This window comes from Saccostrea cucullata, unplaced genomic scaffold (assembly GCF_032062105.1).
Source record: "Saccostrea cucullata isolate Sc308-1 unplaced genomic scaffold, CSIRO_AGI_Scuc_v1 ctg2826, whole genome shotgun sequence".
Taxonomy (NCBI): domain Eukaryota; kingdom Metazoa; phylum Mollusca; class Bivalvia; order Ostreida; family Ostreidae; genus Saccostrea; species Saccostrea cuccullata.
The window spans coordinates 31,957-52,156 of NW_026926086.1; the positions used below are offsets into that span (position 1 = coordinate 31,957).

General features: G+C 33.5%; 4 protein-coding genes and 1 long non-coding RNA gene across 5 annotated transcripts; 1 reads left to right on the forward strand and 4 right to left on the reverse strand.

The window, feature by feature from the left end:
* Positions 1 to 2: 2 nt before the first annotated feature.
* On the reverse strand, positions 3 to 1,303 carry LOC134270714 (uncharacterized). Its single transcript, XM_062752963.1, has one exon. It carries the CDS (start codon positions 939 to 941, stop codon positions 447 to 449), a length of 495 nt encoding a protein of 164 aa, XP_062608947.1. The 5' UTR covers positions 942 to 1,303; the 3' UTR covers positions 3 to 446.
* On the reverse strand, positions 1,301 to 2,282 carry LOC134270713 (E3 ubiquitin-protein ligase TRIM45-like). The gene is made up of 2 exons (XM_062752962.1): positions 2,207 to 2,282; positions 1,301 to 2,110 (listed from the first exon to the last, which is right to left on the reverse strand). Exon 2 carries the CDS (start codon positions 2,091 to 2,093, stop codon positions 1,305 to 1,307), a length of 789 nt encoding a protein of 262 aa, XP_062608946.1. The 5' UTR covers positions 2,094 to 2,110; positions 2,207 to 2,282; the 3' UTR covers positions 1,301 to 1,304.
* Positions 2,283 to 5,769: 3,487 nt separating this feature from the next.
* LOC134270715 (uncharacterized) lies at positions 5,770 to 6,437 on the forward strand. Its single transcript, XR_009992869.1, has 3 exons — positions 5,770 to 5,817; positions 6,100 to 6,189; positions 6,324 to 6,437. It is a non-coding gene; the product is annotated as an uncharacterized LOC134270715 (long non-coding RNA).
* A 2,125-nt stretch (positions 6,438 to 8,562) lies between these two features.
* LOC134270723 (uncharacterized) lies at positions 8,563 to 10,206 on the reverse strand. The gene has a single exon (XM_062752969.1). It carries the CDS (start codon positions 10,204 to 10,206, stop codon positions 8,563 to 8,565), a length of 1,644 nt encoding a protein of 547 aa, XP_062608953.1.
* A 7,654-nt stretch (positions 10,207 to 17,860) lies between these two features.
* LOC134270712 (E3 ubiquitin-protein ligase TRIM45-like) lies at positions 17,861 to 19,026 on the reverse strand. The gene is made up of 2 exons (XM_062752960.1): positions 18,955 to 19,026; positions 17,861 to 18,849 (listed from the first exon to the last, which is right to left on the reverse strand). Exon 2 carries the CDS (start codon positions 18,830 to 18,832, stop codon positions 17,861 to 17,863), a length of 972 nt encoding a protein of 323 aa, XP_062608944.1. The 5' UTR covers positions 18,833 to 18,849; positions 18,955 to 19,026.
* Positions 19,027 to 20,200: the final 1,174 nt, after the last annotated feature.

Genomic DNA, 20,200 nt, shown 5'->3' on the forward strand with positions numbered 1-20,200 from the left:
AATTTGTAATCGCGTACATAGTGTAAATTTATACCACACGGAAAAAAGTACTTCAATCTACAGTATAATGATTATTTGGGGGAAAACACTATAATACATGTGTATATTACAAATTCTGGAATTTCATTGCAAATATTATTCATAACAATCAAATGCTGGAGGTAGGTGAACTTAAAACTTGTGTGGCACAGCCTAGTAATCTAGATTTTTATTTGTGTCATATTGGACTCAAATGTAAATATAGGCAATCAACAACAAGGTCACTTAATTATCAAATGGGTTGAATCTGGGATTTAAACATGTATTAAACTAAATTCATTTTCCAGTAAACTTATTAAGCTTTGTTGTTAATCATTTATTTCTCATGCATGTATGTCTGTCTAACTAGGAGAAATTGTTTGTTACACAAACAGATTAAGCATAAACATAATACAGTAAATGAAATATCATTTTTCTGTTTTCTGCAAATATTTGTACACAGAGACGGTAGAACATTCCCATCCCCCAATCCAGAAATTGTATTGATGATCAATACAGAGAGCACATGGATATTTAGGACATTGATCTTGTGTGATAAGGATGGACCGGAAATGACCATTAATGTCTAGCAGGTGGACACTAAAGCAGTTCTCATTAAATGTAAAATAGTTATTACACACTAAAATGTGTCCAAGAACATCTGTACAGATTCCATAGGGACAGAATCCAGACTGAGAGTGGTGACCAGAGTAAGAGAAGCGGTACTCCCCTGATGCAGTCACCACCACCACCTTACTGGCATTATAGTCTGATGTACAGATGTCACCATTGATGTTCTCTGTGATATAGCGTATGCTTTGGTAAAGACTTTGTCCTTTTTCATCCCACTGTATGTCTAGTAACTTCCTCCCTTCTCTTTTGTATCTGGTTATTTTGTTTGTATGGTCTGACTTTCTCTTCATCCCAACCAGTATGTGTCCATTGATAGGAGAGGAGTAGATGGCTCCAGGTCTCCATTTCCCTGTCTGAAGTAGTTTGTTGATGGACTTGTCACTAGTTACTTTGTACACAATGTTTTTTTTTTTATATCTGTGTAAAGAAGTTCTCCTCTGTTGTTACTGTGTGGTTACCTTGCATATACGGCACACTGGTGGATATTTTACATAAGATATTTCCTTCCATATCATACTGAATGAGATTTGAAAAGTTATCACTAGCCCAAAATTTATTGGGATGCAAGTGAGACAAATGGGAAGTTCCAGGTTCCTGGATATTTATTTCGCTCACTTTTGTGACAGAGGAAAACTCAAATATTTTAGATAAATCTATTCAATTTCTCCAAATTGTTTGGCTATTTCCTCTTTATTTAATGTACCTAGTGTAAAAGTTGGAAGTTTGGGTTCAGATGTTCTAGACATCTTCAGGGTAGCTAATGAAATGTCTAACTGGAATTTCATGAGTTCAGTGTGTTTTATGGAAGACATTTTACTCTCATAGTCTGAAATAATTTTTTCAAGGTAATTTTTGTAGTTCTCTGTTTCCTTCTGTTGTTTCCCTATATCATATAGTACAGAGTTCTCCATCTCATCCATTTTTTTATAATTATCAAGAAGTACACTTTCAACAGCCTCTTTCAGTTCATCTGCTCTCTTCTTCATGGAAACTCTTATCTTGGCAATTTCACTCTTGATGTTTTCTTTTTCTTTTACAAGTGACTCAACATTATTTTTAGCTTCGGGAATGAGAGTTTTCCAGATCATAGTTATTTCCTTCTGACATCGGTGTAGAATGTCATTGTAGATGGTTTCAAGGTCACTTTTGTCATGACGTTTGTGATGTGAGGTAAAGCATATAGAACAGACAGGATCCTGGCAAACTTTACAGTTAACGTCTATTTCTTGGGTGGGATGGATCTTGCATTTTTCAGAAGGAAGTTTTCTCTTTCTCTCCTGATAAGGGACAATGTTATGGATTTTGTTATTTTTTCTATGAGGCTGTTCGCAATGGTCACATATTCGCTGGTGACAGGTATTACCGTAAAACTCTGAGAAGTTCCTACATGATCCCGTGTCACACTCGATATAATGCTGGGCTGTATCTGGTACTTGGTCCATTGTTATTAATCAAAACTCTACAAAATATTTATTATCAGAGTGAAGGTAATTAAAACACCAGTCTTATAAGTGGGTATAGCTTACAACATGCTGAACACAAATTAAAGTATTACCTTTTATGTGATCTAGTAGATAAATCTCTTTCACAATAGTTCACTGTCATGATAAGTGTCGGCCATTTGTACTGTATGACGTGTATCCATGTAAAATGTAATTTACTTCCTGTTTTAAACAAAAGCACATTGTGGCCAGGTGATAGGAATGACAAAAACATTGAAATATCTATGCAGTCTTTGGATCAGTGCAGAAATTAAATAATAAGAGAATAATTGGCTAGACGATCACACAGTATCTGTGGTTCAAATAACAGAAGAGCAAAGAGTGAAAACGAATTGAATTTAAAATTTTAAACGATACTACTTCTTTCAAAATGTTTTCTAATAATTTAAAAATTAAAGAATTGGTTTATTAATAGTATATTGACCTTGATCATACTAATGTACTGTTCTTAAACTAAGGCCTGTAGGAAATCCCGCATTTTAGTAAGATTTCACTCGACGAACAATTAAGCAAATAACTATATATTTGATATTTGATTTGAGGCCGAGTCTTATTCGAGTGCGAATGACTTTGCACAGCTTTTTAACTTATTGCAGTCATCAAGGCGATAGTATACACTTTTCCCAAATATTGTGATTTTAATATAAAATTAGCATAATCTCTAACGCTTACTGGGCTGAAAATATTATTTTACAACAATTATTAAGAAAACACGCTGAAATGGCTCCAAATATGTCACTGTTTTCCAATTTATAAGCGTTGTCCATAATGTTTGTCGCTGGGGAATGAAACATCAATCGCTGATATGTTCAAAGTAGCCCATGTATATTATTCTTGATCTAAAACTGATGATAGAACATCAAAAGAAACATAGTAGCAATCTGAATATTGCAATTTAAAAAAAAAATTGCCTGCGTCGATAATTCATCTGCATAGATATGTATTTATTCTGAAATATATGGCAATTTTAGAGGTATTGGGCAAAAAAAACAACATTTTTTTAAATGGAGACATAGACCAACCTAAATGGTAAACCTCTCTGAAATTTCACAATTTGGTGAATTTTTTACAATAACTTTCAATTACGTGGCTGAAAAAGAAATCTCTAGGGCAGAAATACAAAAAAATATGGAAACTTTTTGATAATTTAGCTCTTTTCCAACAAAGTCCCATAGGTTCCAATATTAAATTTTGTTGACTTTTGAGATGGTCCCCTAAGAAATGGGGGGGGGGGGTAAACATTCGATTTTTAAATCTTAAAACAATAGATATAACAGTAAAAATTAATTAACGAAAAATGTCACATTCGATAAAGTGCTGGGCTATATCCGTTATTTCATCCATTATCAACGACCAAAAATCTGGAAAATATTAATAATCAGAGTGTAGCTGCAATAATAAAGCCCTCTCTGATATTTTCAATGTGATATTTTTTGGAGAGGGCAACAAATTCCATGGCATCTTCGTAATGGTCCGCATATTTTTTTTTAATTATTCAGGCGACTGTAGGCAAAAGAATTTGTTTTTACATTCAACTTACTCCTAAAAAGACGAAATTTGTATTCACCATCATCAACGTAGACCGCTAAACACAAAAAGCTGATAAATAAATCTGCCTGTTAAGGTCAGATGACACGTTCCCCAAATATATTTCATTTTAATATATTATATATTATATCAAAAACTCTTTATAGATATAAGCACACCCAAAATTGGGAAATAGGTCATAAGAAATTATCCATAAGGATTATATAAGAAAAATGACCCTGTGGTATCTTATTCAAATGCCTGGTAAGGTACCCTAATTTTTTGTGAGGAAACTTGTTTAAGCACCTTTACTTCAATGACAAATTCTTAAGAAAAATTATATAAATTTTTGAGGAACGTGTCATCTGACCTTAAACAATCTCTCTCCTCAGAAGCCATGACGATTTTCTCGTTGTGCACTAAGACTTGCGCTGGAAGTTTAGAATAACTTCAAAAAGCAAATATTGGGGTCACTAAATGATTGTGATGTATGTCATCACGAAACATCGATAAACAAAACTATTCCATTTGACTTTTTTTTTCGAAAATAGCGATATTTACAATGTATGTCTAAAACAAGATATGAATGCCTAAAAAATAAAAAAAAATAAAAACCTTCCCATGGATCCCTTACATTGTATCTCATTGGCTGTCCCAAATAAAATCGGTAAAGTTTATTAAACATGGCGGATAAATACTAGTTGCAAGTCAATTACATAAAAAATAACAGATATATGAATTGTTCTATGTATTATTGGATTGATTTAAGTCTTACATTACTTTATTTTCGAGCTCGGGTAAGAAACATTTATTAGATAGCCATTTACTGATCATTTAAGCGGATATCTATTTGGGAGTATATCAACCCCGAGCTTGCATCATTAAAGAGATTCTAAGGAGCACCCCCCCCTCCCCCCCAAAAAAATACATAAATAGGTATAGGGCTACATTATTTCAGCGAAGCAGTATGGCACTTATTAATGAGTACTTCTCAAAACACCTCTCAAAACACATTTATGCTCTTTATTTAAAAGAGGAGATTCATAAAACTTACTAACTTTTCTTTGATCTGGTACCAATTAATCTGTTTCACAATACCCCACCAGTCTGCCAATAGTAATTATGACGTGTATCCAGGTACCGTGCAATAAACTTGATTCTTCAAGCAAAACATTTAAATCTCCACGTAGTGTCTGTATAGGTGCAGAATTTAAAGAGAAAAATGGAGTTAGATGCCAAATAATTATAAAGATATTGGTAGTTATTTTCTATAGATGTTTTTCATTTTAAAGTTAGAAGGTCTCGTTTTAAAAAATCCAACTTGCACATTCTCTACACATATGCATTTCGTGCTCATGTATTGTTGAACTAAGGAAAACATACTGAAACAGCACCGTCCAGAGCTAGTCCCGCTGTAAAATGAATTCGAGTTCAAAGGATACCGAAATTCACATTGTTAAAAAAGATATCATGTTCCATAACATTTAACAGATTTTAATACAAATATAAACAAATACATATGAAACATTATCATAATGATTCTATTTAAACCAAGGAGAGTGTGAAACCATTACTGTTAATCAGATATAATTTGGCCCCAATCCCCAAAAGGACTTCTGATCCCTAAATATACAAAGTAACGACTCTCTAAAAGACCCCTACTTGCTGGACTCAATTGCAACAATCTTGGCACGCGCATACACAACCCGGTCGGGCGAAATGAAATAACTCTAAAATAAAAATAAGAAAATAACCATTAATATACATTTTAATAAAAGTTCACCAAAAAGGAAAAAAAATCTTTAAAGAAGTATGAACCGTACGTGTCCAACATGAAATTATACAAAAGAGGGAAATCTTTCAGCTGTCTTACTTGTCCTTGAAATGCATTCCTTTCTTTCAGCACAAACAACTGCTGAACATGATTAGGCATCTTGCCAATACCAAAGGATCAGCCACTCACACTCTTCAGCTAATGGACAAATTATTATGAGTTTGCAAATCTGGAGAATTATCCAATGAGATTGCAGAAGAGAGGACCTGGCAGAAAACTCACCAGCGGTTGGTCAGTTCACTAGAGGAGGGGTTCCCTCTATACAGAGACATCACCACACCCTTCATAGTGGCCCTCCAACAGGTGAGCGGATAGAAAGGTTATACCTGATGTCAACAAGAAGTGAGTCAAATTGAGTGCATCATCAGTGTAAACATGTAGTTTTTAAGTCCCTTCTCATTTACAAAACTGGGGCTGCTATCTGCAAGGCTTGCTCTTTTCTACAAATGAAAATCTCTGTATTTATGAATATGCATCAGATTGAATTTAGAAGTCTAAAAAATGATAATATAGAGATACATTGCACCACCTTATACATGTAGGTGTTGCATAGTTTAGGATACATGAGGCATTTGTTTGTTTTAGGTGAGATGTGGGATGAGATTTATAGCTGGCTGTGCAACAGAAACATACAATGCTCAACAGCTGACAGAGAGACTTAAAGTAACTAGTCAGGTAGGAGTAGTTCTGATGATGGGATAAGTATTGATTACATTGCCTATATTTTTTAAAGAAAAATTCTTTTCAATTACCTTCAGTTATTTTGAATGCTTTCAGAAATAGGAAAATTTGTGAATTTTGTTCCCAAGGTCCATGAGACAATAGGTCACATCAGGGAAGCAGCTCAGCTTTTAGGAAAGTTCCTATTTAATTCATCGGATCTGATTAGCAGCATAAAGTTAGCTCAGAAAATCCTGTTCGTAGAGAAATTGGTGTCAGGTTGAATGAAGGAGAGCGGAACAGACCACACGTCAGGGTAAAAGTATACTGTCATTTGTATCCTGTACATGTCTTATATTAAAATGTTGAATTTTCATTGGTTGAGTAGAGGACTATATAAAACTATATGATATTATGTTGCTTCTAATATGTTACGTTCTATCCCTTTCTCCTTTAGACTTTACCTTGGTGCATTATTTTTACTGCGGAACTCAGCCATGGTGAGGAAAGAATTAAATAGAGAGATTGTGTTGTCTCTGCACAAAATCTTCAATCGTTTTATGTTGTCATGGAAACATCAGGAGAGGATACGGCTTCAGAAAGAGGCTGAGGAGATGTATTAATACAAGACAAAACTCCATGGCGACGACAGAGACAATGATGTGATAGAGGAGGAGGAATTCAGGCAGAACTTTCCTTCCTTTCCGTGTGATAAACAATTATTTTAAGTGATCTTTTGATATTATTTTAGAATGTAAGATTTCAGTGGTAGGATATTTCATTCAATGAAAGTTACTTGAGTTATATTTCAAATCGGCACCATATCTAGGTATGAATATAATGATTTAAATGCATAATGGTACTAGAACCTTTTGTAATATTCAATTGTAAACACTAAATACTGAGAATGGAATTAGATAAAAGAGTAATAATTTAATGCTTGAACTGTCAATTGACCAGCATTTTTACCCTTTGTGCAGTTGGCCTCGGGCAAAGAACACACTGAGCTATTCCCTGCACCTGGGAAAAAAATCCGATTAACTATTCAGGTATTAAATAAAAGTGCACTTCTGTACAATTGGGGATGGGTATCTAGGGAACAGTGTACTCAGATTTGGTATGAATGGGGGGGGGGGGCTGCCACAGGGATACACGTATCATAGATTTATGATTCCGAATTCCGTAATTTGCTAAGAAAAGTTACCTAATTTGTTTTATTGATGATCTGAAATATAATAAACAGTTAGTGTGTTGTAGTTTTATGACTGTAAATCGACGGAGTAGCTAAGGTTAGTTTATTTTGATATACCTATTTACATGTAGTTTTGATTTTCAGATATTTCAAGTATTTCATGATTTTTTTCGATTACGCTTTTTCTTTTTATTGATCATAAGCATCACAAATCACGTGGATTACAGGTCTTCTTGTTTACAGGAGAAAAAGTTTCTGCAATAACCGCTGGCCAAATTGTTTTTATTTCAAATAAGCTGATTATTTTTATTTATGATTTGATTTTTCATATTTGAAATTTCAGCAAACATTTTTCTAGAAAAAAAGAAAGAACGTCACAGAGCACAATCTTCTGGAATTTGTTGTTTCTTCATTCATAAAGTATTTCATTCATACGTGTGTATCCAAGGAATTCAATACTGACAGGTTGGTTTGGAAGTGTGAAAGGTCAAATGTCTTTGTGTCGAAATGGGTCAGGTTAAGAGGTTTCAGAAAGTGAATATTTTAGAGTGGAAAGTGTGTGAAAGCTTTTACAGGGTTGGTATCAGATGAACTTTCTGATCACCAAATACCCCAACTAACTCATTTAACCCAAGAACAGCCATAAATAAGGACTTTTTCTTCTCCCTATATATATGTCCTTCATTTAATAATGAGGACAGTTTAATGACTGTCTCTTCGGTCATCCTAAATCTTGCTGTATAATTGAAAAAAAAATATAATCGAACAGAACAGCTGTTTGCATTGTGATATAAAGAATCAACTGTTTACAAAGGCTGTGACGTATATACATTGTAACAATCAATGTTCAATATACATCACAACGTTTTAAGATATAGTATTGAACATTTTCTGTTATAATCCCTGAAGTTCAATATATCTAGATTAGGCTGTATAATAAGTACTCTTTTTGACAGAAAAAGTTATGAGAAGAAATGCATTCACCTATACTAAAAGAATTTAAACTAAAAAAAAAAACATCGTTTCAAGTTGTTTATGCTTGAAACAAAAATGTGTTTGTGCATGGCAAGCACACAAGAAAAACATAATTTTGAAAGCAGATGTTCATTTGTTAACTGTATTGATTATACTGTGTTAACAATTACTGGGATTTTGATACTAATTGATCAGAAATGAGCAATGTTGAATATGAAATATCATTTGTCTGTTTCCTGATAATACTTGTACACAGATACAGTAGAACTGCCCCATCCCCCAATGCAGAAATTGTACTCATTATCAATACACAGAGCACAGGAAAATTCAGGACATTGTTTTGGTGTGAGTAGGAAAGACAGGAAATGACCATTGATGTCCAGCAAGTGGACACTACTGCTATTTTCATTATGTGGATTATAGCCATTACACACTAAAATGTGTCCAAGAACATCTGTACAGATTCCGTAGGGACAGAAACCAGGCTGAGAGTGGTGGCCAGAGTAAGAGAACCGGTACTCTCCTGATGCAGTTACAACCACAACTTCACTGGCGTCTTCATCTGATGTGCAGATATCACCATTGATATTCTCTGTGATGTAGTCTATACTTTGATACAAATTTTGTCTTTTGTCATCCCACTGTATGTCTTGTAGTTTCGTCCCTTCTCTGCTGTATCTGGTTATTGCCATGAATTTATTTTTCTCCATTGCAACCAATATGTGTCCATTGATATGAGAGGAATAGATGGCTTCTGGTCTCCTGTCTCCTGTATTAGTAAGTTTATGGATGGCGTTTTCACAAGTAACTCTATAGACAGTGTTTTCATAGCCATCTGTGTAAAGTAGTTCTCCCTCTTTTGTGACTGTGTGGTTAGCTTGGAAATAACACATACTTGAGATAGATATCTTATCTGAGATGTTTCCTTCTTTATCAAACTGAATGAGATTCCCCGACATATCACTATTCCAAATTTTTTTCGATGGCAAGAGGGACAAATGATAAGTTCCATTTTCCTGGATAGTAATTTCACTTACTTTTGTGACAGTACAAAGCTTTAATCTCTCAGACGAATCTAATTCAATTTCACCAAGCTGTTTGGAAAGTTCATCTTTATTGAGTGTACAAAATGTTAAATTTGGGAATTTAGGTTTAGCTATGAAAGGCATCTTTAGTGTAGCTAATGAAATTTCTAAATGGAATTTCATGAGTTCAGAGTGTTTTATTGAGGACATTCTACCTTCAAAGTCTGCAATCATTTTTTCCAGGTAATATATGTAGTCCTCTGTTTTCTTCTGTTCTGTCATCATCTCATTTAGAACAGAGTTTTCAATCTCATCCAGACTTTTATTTTTATTATTTAGTATGCAGTCAACAACCTCTTTTATTTCATCTGCCCTCTTCTTCATGGAAATTCTTGACTTAGCAATTTCATTTTTGAAAATGTATCTCGTTTCCCCGATTGATTCAACAATATTTTTAGCTTTAGGAATGGTTGTATTCCAGATCTCACTTATTTCTTTCTGACATTGCTGTAGCAAGTCATTGTAGATGTTTTCAAGGTCATTTTTATCATGATCACTGTGATGTCGGGCAAAGCAGACAGAACAGATGGCATCAAGGCAAAAATTGCAGTATATGTCTATGTCTTTAGCGGGGTGAATCCTGCATTTCTCTAAAGGAAGTTTTGTCTTTCTCTCCTGATAGCGGACAATCTCATGGTCTTTATTTACCTTTAAATGGGCCGTTCTACAGAAGTTACAGATTCGTTGATGACATGTATTGCAGTAAAACTTAGAGAAATTTCTGCATGAATATGTGTCACACTCGATAAAATGCTGTGCTGTATCTGGTATCTGGTCCATTATTGTTGCTGAAATCTATTTAAAAAATGATCAGAGTGTAGGTAAAAAGGCACGTATTTTTGTGTATAGCTTACAACACACATATATTGTATGTCACAAAGATGAGATTCATAAAAAGCATTACCTTCTTTATGAAATCCCGTTTACAGTACCTAATCAGTCTTGATTAGTATCAGCAATTTCTGTTGTATGACGTGTCCAGGTAGAATGATATTGACTTCCTTGATCAAACATTTAAACCTAGGTGATGTCGATTTGTATAAAATGCTAAAAGTAGAGAAAAGAATGGGGGTTGAATATCACGCATACACTTTTAATATAAATAAAACGGTAGCAATGTTAATTGTAATGATTCCTATCAGTCTGTCTCAATGTAGTTATAACCCATTTATTGTTGCAGATTATTTTAAGGGTTTAGCGTACGAATAATATGCCGAAATAGTACACGCCTATATTTCAGACAAAAATCAGACATCATCCATTCCAGGGATCCAACACATGCTTCCAGTTTAACCATGTACGTCATGATCTGTTCTAAATAGTTATAACTATTAGTTTGAAATATTTGAAACTTAAAGATAAATGAAATAATTTTCCGGAAATACTTTTCCAACATTTTCCCTCTCCCAATTACAATTCTTTGAATACATTAAACCTTACTGCATTTAATACTAAAAGATTAAGAAAAAGGATTTGACTTGCATTTTGCGCATTTTGTCGACATAATAGGTGTGTACTCACATGTTTGTTAAAGGTGATGAAACACTGAAAATGGAAAGAAAGCATATCTTCGTTCTTATACATGTGAAACACGCAGATTAGTTTAAAGCAGCAGGCAGATCAGAATATGGCGAATTAGCACTTTTTTATATAGAGCACTGATAAATGGGAAAAGTCCTGCCAGTGGATAAAAATCTTTTGTTATCATTATCCATACTTTAGGCTTCAACTAAAACTACAGAAAATAAAAAAAAACCACCACGATGTCATTATGTGATCTTTGTAAGTGGAACAATATGCCTAAATGGAAAAGTGAAAAGTTCAACGCTATCCCGGGGATAATTAATTTCAATTTGTTGACTCGGTACGCAAAAGCATGCTCTACGTATGAACAATTTCTAAAGCGAGGTTAATTAATGAAAAGCAAGTTTATAAAACAAGAATATCAACAGTCTCATTTAAATTCTTCTATGATCGATATAATTACCTTGTAAGCAAATACAATTTTTCATTGAGTCAAATGCTGACTGACGTTTTTTCATTCCAATTGTTAGTCCATTATTTATACAATAAATTGACGACTGATTTTTCCATTACTTCCTGACCATGACAAGGAGAACACAGCGGAATGACCGGTCAGCAGGGGATGCTCACTCCTCCATGGTACCTGATCCCACTTCTTATATTTCTCGGGTCCGTGTTTGCTCTGCTCTTATTTTGTATTGTTTCATGGACTTTGAGATTGTATACTGTTTGTTATCTCCATATCCTTCCTTTACCGTTTTCAACGATGACTGCCCATATTCTGAAATTTAAACTTTTTTTAAAAGGTCACAACTATTGAAATATTTAGAGCGTGTCTACGAGAAAACTATGCAGAAAACTATAGGAGCAGTGTTCTCTGATCAATTTCATGTTTTGTTTGTAAATTTCTTTTGTAATATGAAATGTTTTGCCACAAAAAATGTCAGTGCGGTGTCATTTAAGTGGGTTAATCGACACTGTTACTAAAATATAATTCTTGGTCCTTACACAAGGTGAAAACGGGAATAGTTTAGGATTTTATATTTAAAAACTCAGCATTTGATTTAATAATGATATAAAATAACCATATACGGTTGAAAGTAACAAGATACACTTGTTTCGGTAAATGTTTCATAATTACAAACTATGTCCCTGTTTAAGTGGTCACAAATCTGGCATATCTCGTAGACAGCCTCATAAACAATTCTTAATTTTAACTTGTAGGATAATTTTGGCTAGTGTTGTGCTATTTCACAGAAAACATCACTTCAGCAATAATCGGTGTCTTGTTTGTAAATTACGATATTTTGACCTCTTCTGTGATGGTATTTTAGCACTTTTAAAGCGGAAAAAGTTTTATAAATCACAATATTTTTGATTCTTTAATACATGTCAATTGAAACAATGTCAAAATATGTCTACAAAATCTGATTTAATGTAAATTAAAATTAATAGTTCTGACGGTGGTCCGCATATTCTCCAAACAACCCTCATATATGTATTGCCTGTGATGTTTTGAAAATACACGGGAAAAGCAGAAATGTAAAAAAAACATTGCATTTAGATGTATCCAATGCTTTTGAAATTTCCCGAAAACGCCATTTAGAATTTAAATCAATTTCATTACCATTATTAGTAAATCATTATTTGTAAAACGCATGAATTACCAAAGACATATTTCTTGTATTTGTTTTAAACGCAAAACACGTGACGGATAAGTAAATTAGCCGGAATTGGAGTTGAATGTTTAATCATTTATTAAATATTATATCTTAAATCCGGGGAAACTATCAAATACAATAAATAATACATGGAGTGATCGACTAACTATATATGCGGCATAAATTGAAGGTTTTGACAAGGCCTGGATACGTTGCCCGCTGCTCAATATGTTTGAATTTTCTCAAACAGAGAGATACGGTTCTCCAGCTTTCATTTATTAAGCGTATAATTATGTGCATTTTTTAACAATCCTTTGCTAAATTTACAGTCTTAAAACACTGAATATTCATACCACGTTTTGAGCTCTCTTTTGATGAAAATTGCTTGTGATTGTATCTCATAATACTTTAACTCGTTTTCAGATTTAAAATGCTAAAATTTTTCAGTATATATAAGTAAACTTGAAATTGTATATGCCTTAATACACGGTTATATACTGGCCGAGAGAGCGCTTTGGAACTACAGTCCCTGACAGACTTTAATACTTTGCTCCTTTATGATGATGGAAAATGTGTACAACATCGACAAATATTTATACCCGCACTTTCTAAAGAAAGTTTGGGTATATTGTTACTCATGTCCGTCCGTCCGTCTGTCACACTTTTTTTCCCTGAACTCCTCCTACATTTTACACAGTAGCTTAATCTTCTTTTGGGAGATGATTGGTGGTGTCATGTAGATGTGCAGTAAGGTTTTGGAATTTTGATTTTGCCCCCGGTGGTCAAATGGGGGTTGAAAAATGACGTTTTTTATGCGAAAAGCCCCGTCTTCCCTGAACAGCTCCTATATTTTACTCAGTAGCCTATTCATCTTTTGGGAGATTTTTGATGGTGTCATGTAGATGTGTAGGAAGGTTTCGGAATTTTTATTTTGTCCTGAATTCTGTCTTATCCGAATGCTCCTTATATTTACATTTCCAATGTCTTTGTCCGAGATAGAATTACAATTTGTACCTGTAAATATACTTTTAGTTTATTTCCATATAAATCTACATGTTTTTTGATAGCTGCAGTTTAAAAATTCACGCACGGGGCGTGCATCACATGAATATGAATATGTGCAATCAAAAGGAAATACTGGCGTATGTAGGGGTTTTACTGGTTTATGAAAGTTTTAAGCGTTTAAACAGTTTAAATACTTTAATTAGTTTTTTTGCAGCTGATTTTAGACAGCACTAAATTGATCAAAGGTGTAACCCTCAGGTTCTTGGGGTCTGCCAATGAAAGAGAGACGGAGTAAACCTTTACTTCCTGTTGTCTCACGAGCAAAACTTTAGTGGGGATTCCATGGGTGTTAGATTGAACGGAAAAAATCTTAGAGGGTATGCCAAGTTGTACTACAATACATGTTATATCCTCCAAATATTCTGGAGAGAGTATTTTGTACCTAAACTATGTGGTTATATAATAGTTATGTAATTATGTACATATATATTACATACAATGTGTTTGGATGTGTTTGTAGATGGGAGTTTAGAGAGTGCCTTTGTAAATTATCTAACCCCTGTAAGTCGATCTGATGAGAAGATGTAATACAGACAACATTTTACAACCATTTATCTTAGGTGAGGGATCAGGAACACTTTATTAAGGTAGGTCAAATATCTGATCTCCAAAGCTCAATTATAGGGCATGTCAAATATAGTTATGTATTATTGAGTTTTGCTATCTATCATAATTCTATGCACAGTGGATACTTTACTTATTCACTTTGTTATTTTCAAAAGATATAAGTATTCAATTTAAGAGATGTTTGATGTATGCATTATTGATTTTGAGTGAAAGCTAGTGGACAACGGACCAATCAGAATACAGCAGTGCAGACATTAATATCTGAGAAGCATGTTGACCTTTGGCCTCTTCATGATCACACGTTTGTTTTCTCTGAGCTGAAGCTTGTCAATTAAATGTTGACATCATTGGAATGTACTGCTTCATCAAAGATAGGGACAGTAGGGGAAGCCAGTCTACACCTGTGTCACCAATGGTTTTAACAAAACTAAAAATAAGTCTGAAGACAAAACTCAGGTAATTGAGTGTTTTATATATAATGAAATTAATGTCATCTTAAATATGTAAATGATGAGTGAATTGATGTTTAAACACAGGAAAGGCAAAGATCTAAGTAACATAATGATATTTGGAAGAACTTATTATTGGTAAATAAAAATTTAATGATATGCAAATTTCACAGTCATTAATTTACAGGAAGCTGTCATTTAAACTAAATACAGATCCTCTGTTACTTATAAAAACACCTATGGACAAATACCTCCGCTACGGGACTAAACTGGTGGTTAAACTGGTCTCCTCAGAGCAAAACAAATGCTGGAGGTAGGTGAACTTACTAGTACTTGTGTGTCACAACATATATATTTGGCTTTTTATTTGTGTAATATTGGTCTCAAATGTAAATTAAAGCAATCAACAACGTTTCTTAAACAATGATGAAATGGGTTTAATCTATAGTTTGAACATGTATTAAACTTAATTCATTTTCCAGTGAACCCATTAATCTTTGTTGTTATTTATGTCTCCATTAAGCTAATACATATGTCTAACTTGGAGAGGTGGTTTGTTACACAAATTGATTAAGCGTTAACATAATACAGTAAATGAGATATCATTTTTCTGTTTTCTGCAAATACTTGTACACAGAGACAGTATAACTGTCCAATTCCCCCGACCCACAGATTGTGTTGATCATCAATACAGAGAGCACGGGGATGTGGAGGACATTGTTTTGGTGGGAGTAAGAAAGAAAGTAACTGACCATTCATGTCCAGCAGGTGGACACTAAAGAAAACACCATAAAATGTTAGTGGTAAATAGCTATTACACATCAAGATGTGTCCCATAACATCTGTACATATTCCATACGGCTGGAATTAAGGATGATATGCATGACCAGAGTAAGAGAAGCAGTACTGCCCTGATGGAGTCACCACCACCACCTTTCTGGTTTTGCAGTCTGATGTACAGATGTTCCTATTGATGTTCTCTGCGATGTACGTAACACTTTTGTAGAGTCTTTGACCTTTATCATCCCACTGTATGTCCTGTAACTTCCTTCCTTCTCTGTTGTGTTTGATTATTGTTTGGTCAAAATTTTCTCCTCATTCCAACTAGTACGTGTCCATTGATAGGGTAGGAGTAGATAGCTCCAGTTCTCCAATTTCCTGTTTCAATTATTTTTTTTGATGAACTTGTCACTAGTTACTCTGTAGACAGCGTTTTCATGGTAATCTGTGAAAAGATTTCCTTCTGTGGTGACTGTGTGCCCAGCAGGCACACAACATTGAATAAACTTTGAATCAACGTTGTTTTTCTATGTTGATTCAACATTGATTTTATGATAGATTTTAAAAAATTGTATCAACGTTGAAGTCTTAACATTGAATCAACATTGATAATCAACGTTGATAATATTTCGAAAAACAGTTGATTCAAAATTTCTTCCATTATTAATTTTGTAAAGGGGGTGTCATATAGTAATAATATACTTACATACAATTTCAAACGTTTTATTGGACGGTTGCTAAGATGTCTTTGTAATTGTGGAAGGGATACCGACCCTCTGAAAAGACAGTTTACTTTCAAAATATTATATATACTACTCACAGATTTCTTAATCAGTTTCCTGAGACCTCTGAGTAGTCAATTTGATTAGATCAAACATATGATGGAAACATTACTCTTCATTTCTTTTACAACTTTCTTTGTAATTGTTTTATTATATTTAACAATAAAACATTTAAATCTAACATAAAATGCCTTATAAATTGAATAAGTTTTATCATTTTAAGTACCATTTTAAAAATGGTTGTATATTTCAAGTACTTAAAACAGTATCTTAATTAGAATGACTTTTTTTCATATGAAGAAATATTTAGAAGAAAGATAACTACTCACCACAGATATATTTTCTTCTTACAACCACATGCAACATTGTGATTTTCTGACTTAAGAAACGTCGCTCCATGCTATTTTCTAACATGATTTAAATAGGTATGGTAGTAAGTAATATTTTCATATGCTACTCATATATTATATTTAATGTTTTGACTTTCATATTTCACATATGTATTGTTTGTGGCAAAACCTTTCATTGGATAACAACAACCTTGACCTTTTGACTTTAATTTTGTCGTTACTCTTTCTATTGTCTGTGTTCAATTTCTTTATTTCATTATCTGAACATAAAAATCATTTCTGAAAAAATAAGCAGCGCTTTATACTTCAAACTATTTTCATGTGGTTCTCATGTAATTGTTGTTTAGGAAAATCAGTATAACAAATTTAAAACTTTATAAGGTGAAATGTATAGCAGAGGGTCGGGATCCCGTAAATGAAAACATACGGTATATCACTATATGAAAAAATATATAATTGTAAACAGTAAGTGTTTAATTTCATATCAATAGCTAATTGTGTTACAATAATTTTCACCAAAATACATTCTATGAATTAATCATGCTACAAAACCCGAGCATTTACAAACGTTTTGCATTTTCACATGTGGTCATGAAATAGTTCAGAACATGACACCATTCCAAGGTAAGATGCAAATCTTATACGTTTCAACTTTTAATGCACCAGATATGCATTTCGACAAATTATGTCTCTTCAATGATACTTGTACTCTGACATGCCGAAATGTTTTCTTTAAAGAGTATTTTTTTTAATTAAATCTTGGTGTTGAGTTCTGAGGGTTGTGTTATGCTGTCTTTTTGAATATTTTCCGGATGTCCTAATGCGTATCCTCTTAATTCGTACTTTTGCAAATTCGTACTGAATTCATATTTATCATTGAATGTTTAAAATTTCTATATTTACCATCCTTGTTAGTTATAATAGTTAGTAACGATATATGGTAGTGCGACTTTGTCAAGTCTAACCTCGTTTCATATGGTCCGACAGTGTTAAAGTCCGACACTATCATTGTCCAAATTATCTATCAGCGAAAAATAGGATTGGCCCGCTCAGCGAAGATCCAACGTTGAATCAATGTTGGCAATTCAACTCAATTTGAATTCAATGTTGATTCAACGGTAAATTTTCAACGTTGAAAAGTCAACGTTGAATCAATGTTGTATCAAGATTTATCAACTTCTAAACCCAACTCCAACTAATATATTCAACTTTTAAACAACGTTGTCTGCCTGCTGGGTGGTAAACTTGGAAATATCTTATACCTCGTAGGTTCCAAATACTGGTGGATCTTTGTGTAGGATTTTTCCTTCCATATCATACTGAATGAGATTTCTAAAACCATCGCTGGCCCAAAATTTGTTTGGAGATGAGAGAGACAAATGAGAAGTTCCATCTCTCTGGATAGTTTTTTCACTTACTTTTGTTATAGAAGAAAGCTTAAATATTTCAAGTTCAATTTTACCAAGCTGTTTGGCTATTTCTTCTTTATTTAGTGTACCTAATGTGAAAATTGGCAATTTGGGTTCAGATTTGCTAGGCATCTTTAGCGTAGACAATGAAATGTCTAAATTGAACTTCATAAGTTCAGTGTGTTTTATGGAAGACATTTTACTCTCATAGTCTGCAATCATTTTTTCTAGGTAATTTATGTAGCCCTCTGTTTCCCTTTGATGTTCCAATATTTCATCAAGTATAGAGTTTTCGATCTCATCCAGTTTTTTATTATTATCAGTTAATATACTGTCAACCACCTTCTTCACTTCATCTGCTCTCTTCTTCATGGAAACTCTTATCTTGGCAATTTCTTTCGTGACATTATCTCGCTTTGATTCAAGATTATTTTTAGCTTTAGGAATGACTGTTTTCCAGATCTCCGCTATTTCCTTCTGACATTGCTGTAGAATGTCGTTGTAGATGGTTTCAAGGTCACTTTTATCATGATCACTGTGAAACAGGGCAAAACATGTAGAACAAAGAGGATCTTCGCAAACCTTACAAAAAATGTCTATATCTTGTGTGGGGTGGATCATGCATTTTTCTGAAGGAAGTTTTCTTTTTCTCTTATGATAGCGGACTATCTCATGTCCTTTGTTCTGCTCTAGGTGGCGCTGTTTGCATTGATCACAGATTCGCTGATGACAGGTATTGCAGTAGAACTCAGAAAATTTCCCACAGGATTCTGTGTCACACTCGATAACATGCTGGGCCGTATCTGGTACTTGGTCCATTATTGTTAATCAAAACTCTACAAAATATTTATCATTATAATTGTTTAGGTAACGGAGACACTATTGGCAGTGTTATAAGTGTGTATAGCTTTCAACATGCTCAACACTTACTTAAGTATTACCTTTTCTGCAGTCTAGTAGATAAATCTCTTTCACAATACCTCAAAGTTGTGATATTTTAATGTTAGCCATTTGTAATGTATAACGTTTATCCAGGTAGAGTGTTTTTTACTTCAAGCTTCGAACAAAAACACATTGTAGTCGGATATTATAAATAGCTGTGGTGAGCCGAATGACAAAGACATTTAAATCTCTCCAATCTTTGCATCAGTGCAGAAATTGAATAAGAAAATAAATGGACTAGACTATCACATAGTACGTGTACTTTAAATAACAGAAGAGAAAAGAGTGAAAATATATAATGTTAAACGACACTGGTTCTTTGAAAATGTTTATAATTTAAAAATTTAAAGAATTGCTATATTAATAATGCATTGATTTTGATTATGCTAAATTAAATGTACTGTTCTTAAACTATGAAATTCCTGCATTTTTGTAAGAATTCTCTCAAAAGACATCTAGCAAAAACTAAAACTAAAATAAACTTAACTTGATCAAGATCAACACCAGGACAAACTGCTACATTACAATAACTGAAAGTTATGAATGATCTACTGACTTCGGATTTAAAAGCGATGTATTTAAACAGTACGAGGGTGTCCATTTTCTTGACATGGTGCACAGGGACTTGCTCCCGGCTTGTTATAATTATTTATAATTATAACACGCCAGGAGCAAGTCCCTGTGCTTGGTGTAAGGATGTGAGTAATATCCCAACATTGACAAAAAAGCAGTCTTCCAAGAAATTATGAAAAATAAAATCCTTGCTTATTGAGGCCTAATATTTGTAACATTGGAACATGCATTCAACTGTGTACGTTACCTTCTGTAAAATGAAGTTTGTTTTTTTTTTATTGATATCTCATTTTCTATATTAATAAAAAAAAAGATACAGATTGTGCATGAAAAGAACATTCTTTATCAAGCATTTGCATTTAACTAATTCAATCTGTAAAATTTTACAATAGTTCCATATTGATTCTTCGTTGATTACATTGGAAATTTATTAATTTCATAATGAGTCTTCTCCTTCTTTAAATGAAATTGTAAAATGAACACATATGATTTCAGATTACGGGTCATTAATTGGAATAGATAAGAACCAACAAAAGTACTTCAGTGTTTCCTTAAAAGATTTGTGCCATCAATCAAATTAGAGGTCATCCAGGATCCTATATCAGCTCAAGAATATTAAAGAAAGTTGGATGGATCATTAGCTAAGGTGTTGAACCAGATATGGTGATATCA